Source organism: Typha latifolia, chromosome 10 (genome assembly GCF_019914945.1).
Source record: "Typha latifolia isolate L0001 chromosome 10, TyphaL0001v2, whole genome shotgun sequence".
NCBI lineage: Eukaryota > Viridiplantae > Streptophyta > Magnoliopsida > Poales > Typhaceae > Typha > Typha latifolia.
In genome coordinates, this window is record NC_133095.1 from 10,881,367 (window position 1) to 10,894,212 (window position 12,846).

Genomic DNA, 12,846 nt, shown 5'->3' on the forward strand with positions numbered 1-12,846 from the left:
CTTGCTTGACTAAAGGGGTTCTCATTGTGAGACAGAGGACGAGAGAGGGGTAGGCCTAAGGGCCCCTAGCACACGTCACCGACGATGTGCAAGGTGGCCGACCCCTCGGGGAGAGGGTTGCCGCCCCTTCTCTCTTTATTTCTTCCTCTTTTGGCTCACTCCTCTCCTTCTACCTTTCACTGAGCCCCCCTCACCATCCGACCATCGACTAGATCGCTGCCATGGCTAGAGTCGGTGAATCGTTTTTAAGCCCTCCTTCCTCGCTCCATCGTCTTTACTTTCGTATTTAGTGTAGTGTCGTGGTGCTTTGCATGCTTGTGGCCACCGACCTTGGGTGTGACTGATTGGGCCGACAGCAGCGGTTGGTTGACCAATTTCGGCCACCAGTGAGCTAGGCAGAGGGAGGGATCCCTTTTGAGCTCCTTCTCTTGATTTGAGAAGGCTTAGTAGGGCCTCGAGAAAGGTGCCCAATTCGGCACCGGTGAGGCCCTCCCTCCTCCTTCCCCGTCCTTCACCATGTCTGCTTGGTGCCTCGCCGTGCCCTTCCTCGAGCCATCAGGCATTGGCTAGTGGCTATGGGGAGTTGTCGAGATTGAGGGGCCCTTTGTGGCATCTCCCTTGACATGAACCCCTTCGTTTGTAGATGTTAGGCATCGGCTAATCGCCTGCAAGAGGTCCCCCTCATAGGAACGGTTTCGAGGTGGGAGGGGAAAGAGCCCCCTCTCAAACTCGGTCTGAGCCCCAGCCTCATCTGGCTTGGGATTGCCTTCGGTTGAGCTACATTTGGCCCAGCCTAAGTGCTCAGGATCGAGATCGGGCTAGGCTTGGCCTATCTTGAGAGTTCTGAATTAGGTTGGGCTTTCCCTAGCTCGAGCCTGATCCCCTTCAGGCAAGGCTCTACCCTAAGCCCATTTGAACTGTAGGCTAGCCCGATCCGTCCCCTGGGCTAGCGTAACTAGGCCCAACCCAACCCAAATGGCTGGGCCAGCTAGTTAGGGCAAGCTCGAGCCTTTTATGGGCATTTTTCTTTCCTTATTTCTTCTTTTCTTTATTTTCTCTCTTTCATTACACCTTTAATATCGAAATATAGGTGTTGACCTAGTATTTTGTCATAGAGCTCCCTAAGACTAGTACCCACCTCAGAATAGGCTGGGATTAGTGTGATATAGCTTATCGCTAGAGAATTTTAGTGAATTTAGACAAGTGGTTTATCAACCCTTATTGTTATTACTTGATATGATATGTTATAGTTTAAATAATTATTTATAACATGATAGTGTGATTAATTACCATTCTGACACCTATTTATTTAACATGCTGCTTGACATAACTACTATTATTTTGATTGTTATGTATACTCATTAGTATGTTAGATATGATAACCTCCACTATTCTATTTTGCTAGTCGTGTTTTATCTTATCATGCCACTAGCATGCGAACACAACCATAAATAAAATGATCTCTATGTCTTGATAATACCCGACGCCTCCCCAATGATAGTACCCGACGCCTCCCCAGTAATAGTACTCGACACCTCCCTAGTAAAGGGGTTTTAGAGAGTGGGTGAAGGGTTTGTGAGAGCGATAGCTGATGTTTGGAGACAGTGTGAGTAGTTAGGTTATGCTAGGTTAAATATTTAATATATATATATCGGCGGGTTGATTCGACCCGACCTGACCCATCTACTTCAACAAGTCAAACGGGTAAGTATTCTAAACTTAAACACGTCTCAATTATTAAACTAGTTGGGTAGATTGATTCGTTGATGACCTAAATTCAATTAGAATAATCCCAAATTCGATTAACAGCCATGTGTAAGCGTATTGGGTTACCTGGTTGGGTCAATTTTTGCTACCCCTAATACCTATCCGCCTAATGGTGCATACCAAGCTAAATATATTGCACACATTAATATAGCATTGCATGCATTACATACATAGAATATTTTATTTTATCTACGATCTATTCTTTTATTATATTTTAGATCAAATCTAAGAGTATTTTAATAAATTATTCTTCTTTCTTTCACTTTATATTGCATCAAACATAATTATTACATCATTATCTCAAAATACAGCTAAACATAAAATAGTTATTCCTAAAATAAATTTTTTTATTTTAGTAGTAATATTTTTTATTTGTTCTACTTCTTTTCACCTTTATTCCTAATGTGAACAATACGTCAGAGCATTCATTTGATAATCCTTTAGTTGACTGCCAATCCTTTACAAAAAAAGTCTCCCTTCATGTTTTGCTCGTGTTCTTATTAACACCACCTTTTCTTTTATATTCTGATCGTTTCTTTCCAGCGTTGTATTTTTGTATTTTTTTTCCCTTGCGGGTATCTTATTATCCGTTTTTGGTTAATGTAAGCTTTTCTTTTCAGAAAAAAAAAAGAAAAGAGAAAAGAGAGCAATGTGGCAATGAGAGGGGAGTTTTTTTCAGAATAATTGCAAGATGCAGCTTTGTAATGTGCAAAATGTATATGACATTGTGTAGGGATAACTTTGACACATATTATCTTTATAATGGCATCTTTATTTTACTAAGGATAAGTATGGCACTTCCAAGAATATATAGAGAGAATAGTGATAATATAAACTTTCAGTGGGAGGTATGCATATAGGCATCTCATTTGTAGAGTTATTTCTTATTTAGACGACTGCTTGTGTGCTCTCCAACATAAACTATAACTGCTGTTGTACATTCTTATCAAATTAACAAGATAGTTGCTTGTCATGCCCAACTAAAATTATGGTTGCTGTGCGGCTAACAAATTGATCAAAAATATTAAGTCTATAACATGCTACGAAACAATGGCGTCGTTCCTCTCATGTCTGATTTGTACCCGAAGCTACTCCTCGTACAATTCCTGCTCGTCGTAATCCATAGTCCCACAACCAAATCACTAACACCGTTGAACTCCTGTGGGACAGAAGACACAGCAAATTTCAAAGCCAACCTCAGGTCACTCTTCCGCACCCTCCTCGCCTCAGATGTCTCCTTCTGTCATGTCAAGATAGCAGCTGGCCAAAATGCTGACAAAGTGTACCGCTTAACCTTTTGCCGAGGTAACTTGTCTGTCGACCAGTGCCGGACATGTCTCAAGGCGGACATGCAAGAGATGCAAGAGATCGTCAAGCAGGACTGCTTCCTCCGCTGCTCCGACAAGGATTTCTTCGGCTACTCGGAATCAGGTGATTCTTTTACAGCCTGTTTGGCTGAAAACGCTACGGAACCGCAACTGTTCAATGACGCGTTAGGCAAAATGCTTGAACAATGCTTAGTCAACAATTCATAATTCCGGCTTTTGTTTCAGGTAGAGGAGGCAATAATAAGCTCTGGATTATCTTTACAATTGCATCATCTCTTATATCATTCTTTTCTTTCTCCTTCCTGTGTTTTCTATGGATTGAAAGAAAAGGACGGGCAAGTAAGTTTAAGGGATCGACATCCTTGATATTTTATCTTGGTGTAGTTGCATTTGTGACATGAAAATGAAGGGACTGTACGAATGATTCAGGACAAAAGAAAGAAAAACTACATGATGAACAACAAATTCTTGGCATCAAAACCGATGAACCAAGTAGGTTCTGGAGCAGTGAAGAGAACAGTTCAGAGTTTACTTTTTACGATTTTTCTCAGATAGCAAATGCCACAAATCAATTTTCCTCCGAAAACTTACTTGGAGAAGGCGGATTTGGACCTGTATACAAGGTAGTGTATGTAACCTTTTCTTACTCGTTTCACATCCACTAAAAGATGCATTTCCTCAAGCATTTTCTTGAAGTTTAATTTTCATCATGCTCAAGTTTTCCATTAAGAAAATATGTAGTAGATATATTATTGTCTAATTCCACATTAGAAGTAGATATATGTGTGCAAATATATCTAATTTCTTACGGACATGAACAAAGGGTACTTGAACTGATTTTCCCAACTAATTGACAATATTGAGGGCTTTCCGTGATACATTATAGGGCCAATTGGCTGAGGGTCTTGAGATTGCAGCTAAAAGACTTGGTGCTCGTTCCCGCCAGGGTCTTGTGGAGTTTAAGAACGAGATCCAAGTAATTACCAAGCTTCAACATATAAATTTAGTTGCTTTACTTGGTTATTGCATTCAAGGAGAAGAGAAGATATTGATCTACGAATACATGTCAAACAAAAGCTTGGACTTCTTTCTATTTGGTTTGTTCTCATTAGACACTTCAATTATTTTATACTTATCTTTTAATTAGACTGGTCCTCAACAGCTTCTAACTTTTCTCAGACCAAACAAGAGGAGCATTGTTAGACTGGTGTAAGCGCTTTCGTATTATTGAAGGAATAGCTCAAGGGATTCTTTATCTTCACAAGTACTCAAGACTTCGTATCGTCCATAGAGATATAAAAGCAAGCAACATTCTCTTGGACCATGATATGAATCCTAAGATATCAGATTTTGGCGTGGCTAAAATTTTTGGCTCAAATGAGACCCAAGCAAACACAAACAGAATTGTTGGTACTTAGTAAGTATATATATATAGCTCAACATGCTAATGCGTTTAACTTTTTTAACCACAATATTTTTGATAACATCTATAGAATTAACTATGTGTTTTAGTGGTTATATGTCTCCTGAATATGCTTTCAAGGGTCTGTTCTCGATCAAATCTGATATCTTTAGCTTTGGAGTATTGCTTCTTGAGATAGTGAGCGGAAAGAGGAATGCAGGTTTCCACCAATATGGCAACTCTATTAACCTACTTGGCTATGTGAGTGGTCTTACAATCTTCTTATTTATAGCATCATTTGATTTATTTCATAACGAAATGGTTGATAATTATCTTCCCTGGTTTGCTTTAGAAAACGGAAATAGAGGAGTATTTCTAATTAGTGTAATGAAACTTATCTCAGACATGGGAGCTATGGAATGAAGGCAAATGGCTTGAGCTTATAGATGCATCACTCGGTGATGAGTACGACAAAGATGAGATACTAAAATGCATTAATATAGCATTAATGTGCGTGCAAGAGAATGCCATGGATCGACCCACCATGTCCAGTGTCATTGCTATGCTAAGTGGCGAGAGTACAAATCTGCCTAATCCTAAGCAGCCAGCTTTCCTCAATCTGATGACCACTAATGAAGAAGAGGAGCCACTAGACCTAAGAAGAATTTATAGTGTAAACAACGTGACAATCACAACGCCATATGGTCGATGATATTAGTTTATGAAAAGAGTAATATTGAGCAAATTTGATTGCAGGCAATGGAGTGTGAAGTCACACATATAGGAGGAGTAGGAAAAAAAGAAGAGAGTTTATGGCAATGGTGATAGGGCTCAGCTTAGACTGAACCCAAGGTGGAGGCCGGTCGGCTTGGGCTTCCTTCAGGCATGGGTGCAACCCAATTATTTTAATAAGCCTATATTTTATTTTAAACCCTGTTGTTATGTTATCTAATTTCTAGTCCTAGTTGTTTTAATTTGATTAGCTTGCTGCTCTTGAGTCGAATAATATTGGACTAGCCAAGCCAATTAGGAGTGGCCATTGCGCACTCTTTTGGACTATTTCAGAATATTTTCTAATTTTGAATTCCTTCTCATCTCTCCCTCTCCTCTCTCTAAGCCGAGAACCCCACGATCAATGGTCGTGGCCACCACCACCATTGGACTACCCTTTCATCCGACCGACCCCGCTCATCCCAGAGAAATGGTCACCTTCTTCCCCGTCTAAATCTCTCCCCCACGCTCTTCATCACTATTTTCCCATCAGCCCCATCCATTATGTTTTTGGTTACTATTTTAATTATATCTTTCGATCTAACCAGCCAAACATCGTGATCTTAGATCTATTGGATTCCTCTCTTCTAGAGGAACAAGATATCAAAATGTTATGAGGTTCTAATGGTTAGATCTCCTTAAATCTCACTCGAAAAATTCACCCTAGAATCCTCCCAAACACCATTACAGATTGTATCAAGCAAATTCCTAACAACTTTGGTATCAGAGCATCATCAGTCTTCGGCGTGCTTTCCCTACATGGCAACGACCAGATATGTGGCTCGGAGAAGAAAAGAAGGTCTCATGGAAGAGAGACCCAACTATGGCCGATCGACCACCCATCCACCCGCGGATGAACCCCACCGTGGGGAGATGACAACAACGACTCCTTCTAAAGTTCCAACCATCAGCGATGCTGACATAGCCCTCCTCATGCAGGCTCTTATCACCAGCACCACAGAGAACACTACTGGGTTGAGGAGGATGAGTGAGAAGTAAGATCGGATGATCGAGAGCATGAATCTATTGATGCCGGAGAGCTCCAACCATAGAGCGACACCAAAACCACCACGAGCTCAAGCGGAGGCACCTCCATGGCGTGAAGCCTTGCTGCCCATACATGTGGAACTCAGGCTTGAGCACATGACAACCCTTGGACCAGCCATGGTGGAGCCAATTCATCATCCCGCATCAAACGGGTGCTAACCGATGACGGCTATCCTCCCGTCAAGATTGTTTGTTCATGAGGTCGATATCACAAGGAATTATGTGATTAGTTGCTCCGGAGTGTCAGGACACCAAGTGGGATCAATGGGATCAACAAACTATATAGCAGCAAAGGCTTTGTGTAGTCTGGGAGGTATCATCCTCCAAAGCAAAATAATGATTAGCCTTGTGATTAGGAAGGCCACATATGTAGCAAATCACTTGTGAAGATACAGAACGACCACGAGACCTCCTCGAGTCCCACGATAAGGTGGACCACAACCATGAGATGGGGCAAAGTAACCCCGATCACCTCGATGTTGAGGCTTGCGACCTCTCCCTCGAGTATAATGAATATAGAACCAAGTGCAGTAGCAGTTTGATGGGCGACTTGATGCTGAGGCACAGTTCATGATCAAGGAGGCCATAAGACTCATCAAGAGTAGAATTGTCACTACAAGGATTGATGGTAGAGGCTACGGGATCATACTCAGGACCAAGTCCACGAGTAATACGTAGAACCAAATCATCAATCACTCCTGACTGGCCGGTTTGCTAGAGCCAGAGCCAACATGTTGCCATGTTGGAAAAAAAAAAAACTCAACAACTGATTTTGACCCTTTTGGACGAAAAAACTGCAGCTTGGTTTTCATGTTTTGAACACGAGCACAGGTATAGGACCCATATACCTTTTCTAGGGTGATCCATACATCCCTACTAGTTTCTTGGTTAATGATTTGAGAGAGAACAACATTAAACCAACCTAAGACCAATTGGACAGTTCCTGCGACAAACCCAAGAACACCATGACTTCGAAGAACGGGAGTGACCTGAGTTTCTCACAGGAGGTAGTTATTGGCCGAGAGCTTGGTGGAGACTTCTTGTTTGATGGACTTGATAATGGGCAGGGAAGCTTCAGTTGAAGGTAGAATATTGGTGGTGCTGGAAGAAGAAGCTGCACTAACCATAGAGAAAGGGGAAAAAAGCTACCTGATTAGAGGAGGGATAAGACTAAAAATACCATCCATGTAGAAGCTCTCAGGATTTGAAATGATCCCCTTATCTTTCATGGGACTCACGTATCTTTATTATCTAGTATTTGTTAGTACAACCAAAGAGATAAAATGTTACAATAGAAGGTTAAGAGAGAGCTGATAACAGATGGTTACAGTTGACGATGAGTAATTCTATATAATATTCCAGTAGATATAAGGGGGCAAAAGTTACATTTTTTATACAATTTACCTACGTTCAAAAGCAGATAAAAATATTAATCGACTATAAAAGATAAAAGAATGCATTCTTGCTCATCATACTTCTTACTCCTCTTGTCCTATTATGTGTATTCCCGCTGTTCGACGAATGCAGACTACATAAATAATAGTACTTTCAAAGCCAACCTCGATCCTCTTCTCCTCCCTCAAAGCAACGGATGCATAGAGTAGCATCTAACTTTTTTTTACTTCCTAAGAGTTGCTTATTGTTTTATCATCATGTTTTAGTAAAGAATATCGGATGTTGTGACTAATTAGGTCTCTATACACGATTTGTACACGATTTGTACACGATTTCTAAAGTCGGAGAATGGTCTCGGAATCATAAAATAAAGAAGAAAAAAGAGAGCTCCTGCGAATCTTCAACAAGGAAATCTAGAATTAATGAAACCTTTGGTAGTCGCCATCCACTAGTTAATGTGGTCCCAATCTAGTATCGTGTGAAAGAGGGTGATGAATGATAGAATAATCACTTCCGGTATTGGAAAACTGGAAAATCTTATCCTAGAAAAACTCGTTCACGTGAATCTTACAGCCGAAATACAGACGTTCATAGCATTATATATTCTAATTAAAACAGCTGTTTACTGGCTCTGAGCTTGCTTTGGAGATCCATGTATTAAGTCAAGTGGTATGATCTTATACTGTGAACCAACATATATGTTGTAATATTGACGTCTAAAATGAAACAGACGGCGTGTGCTAAACCAGGCATGCCTATTGCCTGGCAATAGATTTCCTACTCATAAAAGAAGGGGAACTTACATTTCGGACCTTATCCCATGTTTTGGATTTTATTCTCAAGATTATCCTGCGTTGACAAATTTGATGGAGCTCATCGTATCAAAACCAAGATCCCTATCATCAAGCTTAATATTAAAGAAATATTCTCTTATTGATAAGAGTGGGTGTGAATCACAAATTGGAAAAAAGGCCTGAAATATATATTTTGTAAAATATATTTTAAAAACTAAGAACCCATTTCGTTGCCTATTGACGCTTGTAATTTTCCCATTATCCCACCACCCAGTTCTTTGACATCAAACAATGGCGTTCCCTCTCCTTTCCAAACCACTAGACCTCCTCTTCCTCCTCCTCCAATACTTGTTCTTTCTCATAATACTTCATAATCCCATAACCAAATCACAAAACCTTCTATTTTACACCGATTGCCCAACGGATGCAAACTACACAAGAAATAGTACTTTCAAAGCCAACCTCGACGTCCTCTTCTCCTCTCTCTACTCCGCCGCCTCGGTCTCCGGCTTCTCCGACGACACCGTCGGCCAGCTTCCCGACAAAGTTTACGGCTTAGCCATATGCCGTGGAGACTTGTCATTGGAGGAGTGCCGGAAATGTCTCAACACCTCCATGCAAGAGATCGTTGCACGTTGCCCGCATGGCATGAGCTCCGGCATATGGTATTTTCGTTCGCATTTTGAATTCAATGGATAGATGAATATTTTTGATAGAATCATATTCAAAACCTTCTGTTCTATTAGCTAAAGATCATAACTCTTCTACTGTTTGATATTATATTCTACTAGGTACGATTACTGCTTTCTCCGCTACTCCAACCAAAGCTTTTTAGGTTTCATGGACACGGATTTATACAATTACGATTGGACTGGATCAAAAGTTACGCAACCAAAACTGTTCAACGAATCGCTTGCTAAATTGATGAATTCGCTTACCACTAGAGCAGCATATGGCTCGCCATTAATGTACGCAGCTGGATCAGTGAACTATACTGACTTTAGTAAGATTTATGGGCTGCTAATGTGCACGAGGGATATTTCAAAGGATGACTGTTTCCGATGTCTGAAGTTCTTCATTGGGGAGATTCCGGTATGTTGCAATGCGAGGGGAGGAGTAAGGGTGTATGCATGGAATTGTAACATACGCTATGAGTTATATCCTTTCTATAATATTACAGCCGTAGATAATACTTCATCCCCACCGCCGCCACCGCTTCCATTGCCACCGCCGGCGGCGCCGCTCTCTCCTCCGCCCACTAAGGACGATGGTGGGGGTAAGTCTCAGTTTTCTTGATAAATGATAGCGGCTGATCCAGTATATCTGATGAAATAATAGAAAGGATAGGTCTCAACTCTTCTCTATTTATTTTTGGAAGGTTGTTTAGCTTACTTATGTTAATTACTTGTGCCAAAGAGAACTATTTCTACAGCTATCATTTGCAACTTTCTTTGCAGCTTCTTGCAATGCGTTTGAAGATATAAATTGCATAAACTGCCTTCATAGACATAAAACACACAGATATATACATCAGACTGTTGTGCTATTTGTCATGAAGAATGCTCAGACATACTATTTCATTTTGTTTAGGAAAAGGTGGAGCTACCAACACAATTGTTATTATTGTCATAGTTGTGGTTGGTGCATTGTGTCTTGCCCTTTTTCTCTTTATCTACTTGTGGAGAAGAAAACGAGAGAAAATTTTATACTCAGAACCTCACTTATTTGATTTGGACACTCTCAAAGCTGCCACTAATAACTTCTCTGTAAAAAATAAACTTGGAGAAGGTGGATTTGGACCCGTCTATAAGGTGAATCTCCAACTCAAAGCGCCCAAAATTAATTGTTTCTGAAATCTAGAGCAATATACACAACTTGATTATATGCATATACATATATGATCCCTCCTTATTTGTTAATTGATACAGGGGACTCTGCAAGATAATAAGGAAATAGCTGTGAAGAGGCTTTCGAGAACCTCACGCCAAGGACTAGCAGAGCTAAAGAATGAGGTAGTCCTGGTTACCAAGCTTCAGCATAGAAACCTTGCCCGGCTTCTGGGATTTTGCTTAGAAGAGGAGGAGAAGCTTCTTGTCTATGAATACCTCCAACATAAAAGTCTAGACAAAATTCTATTTGGTAGCTTCATTAATCCGATGGTTCTCTTCCTAAGCATATATAGTAGCAGTTCCATTTTGAAACTTCTGGTTTAGCTGTTCAGTATCTTTTGCAGTATCACAATTAACTTATAATTCAGACAGTACTGTGTGCTCCTGGGGATCATCTACTCTTTGGTATTTGCTATTATTAATTACATTTCATTATTATGAAGCAGATTCTACTAGACGAAGACAACTGGATTGGAGAACGCGATACAAGATCATCGAGGGGATTGGACGAGGAATTCTTTACCTTCACGAAGATTCACAATTGAAGATTGTTCATCGTGATCTTAAAACAAGCAACATATTGTTGGATAAAGATATGAATCCTAAAATCTCAGACTTTGGTCTTGCGAGACTTTTCGATATAGACGAGACCCATCGAAACACTAGTAATTTAGCTGGCACCCTGTAAGTGATAAGAAATTTAATGAACTAATTCTCGTAGAAGAAGAGATTTAATATTTTGTCAATCCTTCACCTGCAGGGGTTATATGGCACCAGAGTTTGTTATGTCTGGCCACTTTTCACCTAAATCAGATGTTTATAGCTTTGGTGTAATTGTTCTTGAGATTTTGACTGGCAGACAGAATAGTATCCCTCAAGAATCTGGGCAACTGGAAGGCCTCCTGAGCTATGTAAGCATTAAAATTTCATTCCTTAAAATAACTAAGTCACTCCAATTCTAACCTTTTTAAGTCTGCTCATCACACAGGTGTGGAAGCAATGGGCTCAAGGAATGGCATTTGAGGTGACAGACAAATATATCATTGAGGAAAGCCCATCGCAGGATGTGCTGAGATGCATACAGATTGGGCTACTCTGTGTCCAGGAGGTACCATCAGAGAGGCCTAATATGAAATCAATCGTCTTGATGCTAAGCAGTCATGACTCTACCACTACTCTTCCAGCTCCAAAGCAGCCTGCTTTCCTTATTCAAAGTGGCATGCCAAATGTTGTTCAGTGTAGCTCTATAACAGTTTACAAGTGGTAGTGTACTCAAGAAATGATAATGCACTACATAATTATTGTTTTCAAATATCACGTGAGATTGGATAAATGATTCTTTTTAATTTATTTATGTATGTATGTCTGAACATAAGTTTGCTGTGTTAATGTTTTGTTATATTTCATAATTAAAATTTTTGTTATCTTTTCCTTTTTATCTTCTGTATGTTTTTATTCTTTAGGAAAATGTCAAAAGTTCGTCAGCATTATGGACTTCTTATAATGGGAAATTTGCACCCAAAACACAATAAGTTTTTGATTTTGTCATTCAGACACATTTTTTATTTTCTTTGCAGATGAAATATTTTCTATTTTATTCTTCTAAATTTGTCGTGTTATTTAGTGTCTTATTAAATGCTGATGGGACATCGTTAAGTGGTCATGTACACTTTTTTTTTCTTCTTCTTCTATTGTTGTTGCTACTTCTTCTCTTTCTATCTCTTAATTATTATTTTTATTAATTAGACTATTTATCTATTTTCTTTTTTTTTGTTTTGAAAAGACAAGTTGTATACACCTAAGGTGTACCCTTTCCGCTTGGCGACTCTTAAATTGGTTGCCAACAAGGAACTAGCTCATTCGCATGTACAGGGGTGCTAGAGGATACCTGCATTTTTTGCATTTTGCATGGTGAAATAGTTCTCCATATATTTTTTACATGTAGGAAGTGTTGATGGTGTGGCACCAATTTACCTCATTTTTTAGGGTTGCAAGGCCCATGATTGATCTAGAGTGGCTCATCAAGTTGTGGAGTCTTAAACAATGTCAAAATAATTGAATCAAGACCATTTTTTTTTCCCATGTTATGGCTCATCTTGAAGCAATGAAACATCATTGCATTTGGAGAAGCGGATGGGAAAGTTGCTCGCATGGCAGCCTAGTTGACCTAGGACTATGCAAAGGAGGCTAAGAAGCCACTACAACAAATGACAAGATGAGCGTGAAATGGATTGTACCAGAAGCAAGATAGATGAAGTTGAACTCTGATAGAGCCTACATTGTTGAGGTGTACTAAGGATATGTATGGGCGATGATGAAAAAGAAGGGGATACTTGTGTAGGCTGCATGGGAGTCTTGCCACAATATCTCTGCTTTCTTTGCAAAAATCTAGGCGATCTGCTTGGGCTTAAGCCTGGTTGAGAAGGGCCGCAAGCTAATTTTGGAGATCGATT

At 40.0% G+C, this 12,846-nt stretch overlaps 2 protein-coding genes across 2 annotated transcripts; both read left to right on the forward strand.

Moving 5' to 3' along the window:
- Positions 1-2,804: 2,804 nt before the first annotated feature.
- LOC140796008 (G-type lectin S-receptor-like serine/threonine-protein kinase RKS1) lies at positions 2,805-5,209 on the forward strand. Its single transcript, XM_073148845.1, has 6 exons — positions 2,805-3,198; positions 3,525-3,718; positions 3,982-4,192; positions 4,275-4,512; positions 4,608-4,758; positions 4,901-5,209. Exons 1-6 carry the CDS (start codon positions 2,805-2,807, stop codon positions 5,207-5,209), a joined length of 1,497 nt encoding a protein of 498 aa, XP_073004946.1.
- A 3,586-nt stretch (positions 5,210-8,795) lies between these two features.
- LOC140796009 (cysteine-rich receptor-like protein kinase 6) lies at positions 8,796-11,660 on the forward strand. The gene is made up of 7 exons (XM_073148846.1): positions 8,796-9,169; positions 9,296-9,780; positions 10,095-10,315; positions 10,433-10,643; positions 10,840-11,077; positions 11,154-11,304; positions 11,382-11,660. Exons 1-7 carry the CDS (start codon positions 8,796-8,798, stop codon positions 11,658-11,660), a joined length of 1,959 nt encoding a protein of 652 aa, XP_073004947.1.
- The last annotated feature ends 1,186 nt before the right edge of the window (positions 11,661-12,846 follow it).

Bases quoted from the DNA above. Each gene is read 5' to 3' on its own strand.
- LOC140796008 (XM_073148845.1), top strand. From the start codon at position 2,805: ATGCTACGAAACAATGGCGTCGTTCCTCTCATGTCTGATTTGTACCCG. The intron at 4,513-4,607 runs GTAAGTATATAT...TATGTGTTTTAG, and splicing joins AACAGAATTGTTGGTACTTA to TGGTTATATGTCTCCTGAAT. The intron at 4,759-4,900 runs GTGAGTGGTCTT...AACTTATCTCAG, and splicing joins CTATTAACCTACTTGGCTAT to ACATGGGAGCTATGGAATGA.
- LOC140796009 (XM_073148846.1), top strand. From the start codon at position 8,796: ATGGCGTTCCCTCTCCTTTCCAAACCACTAGACCTCCTCTTCCTCCTC. The intron at 10,316-10,432 runs GTGAATCTCCAA...TAATTGATACAG, and splicing joins GATTTGGACCCGTCTATAAG to GGGACTCTGCAAGATAATAA. The intron at 10,644-10,839 runs GTAGCTTCATTA...ATTATGAAGCAG, and splicing joins TCTAGACAAAATTCTATTTG to ATTCTACTAGACGAAGACAA.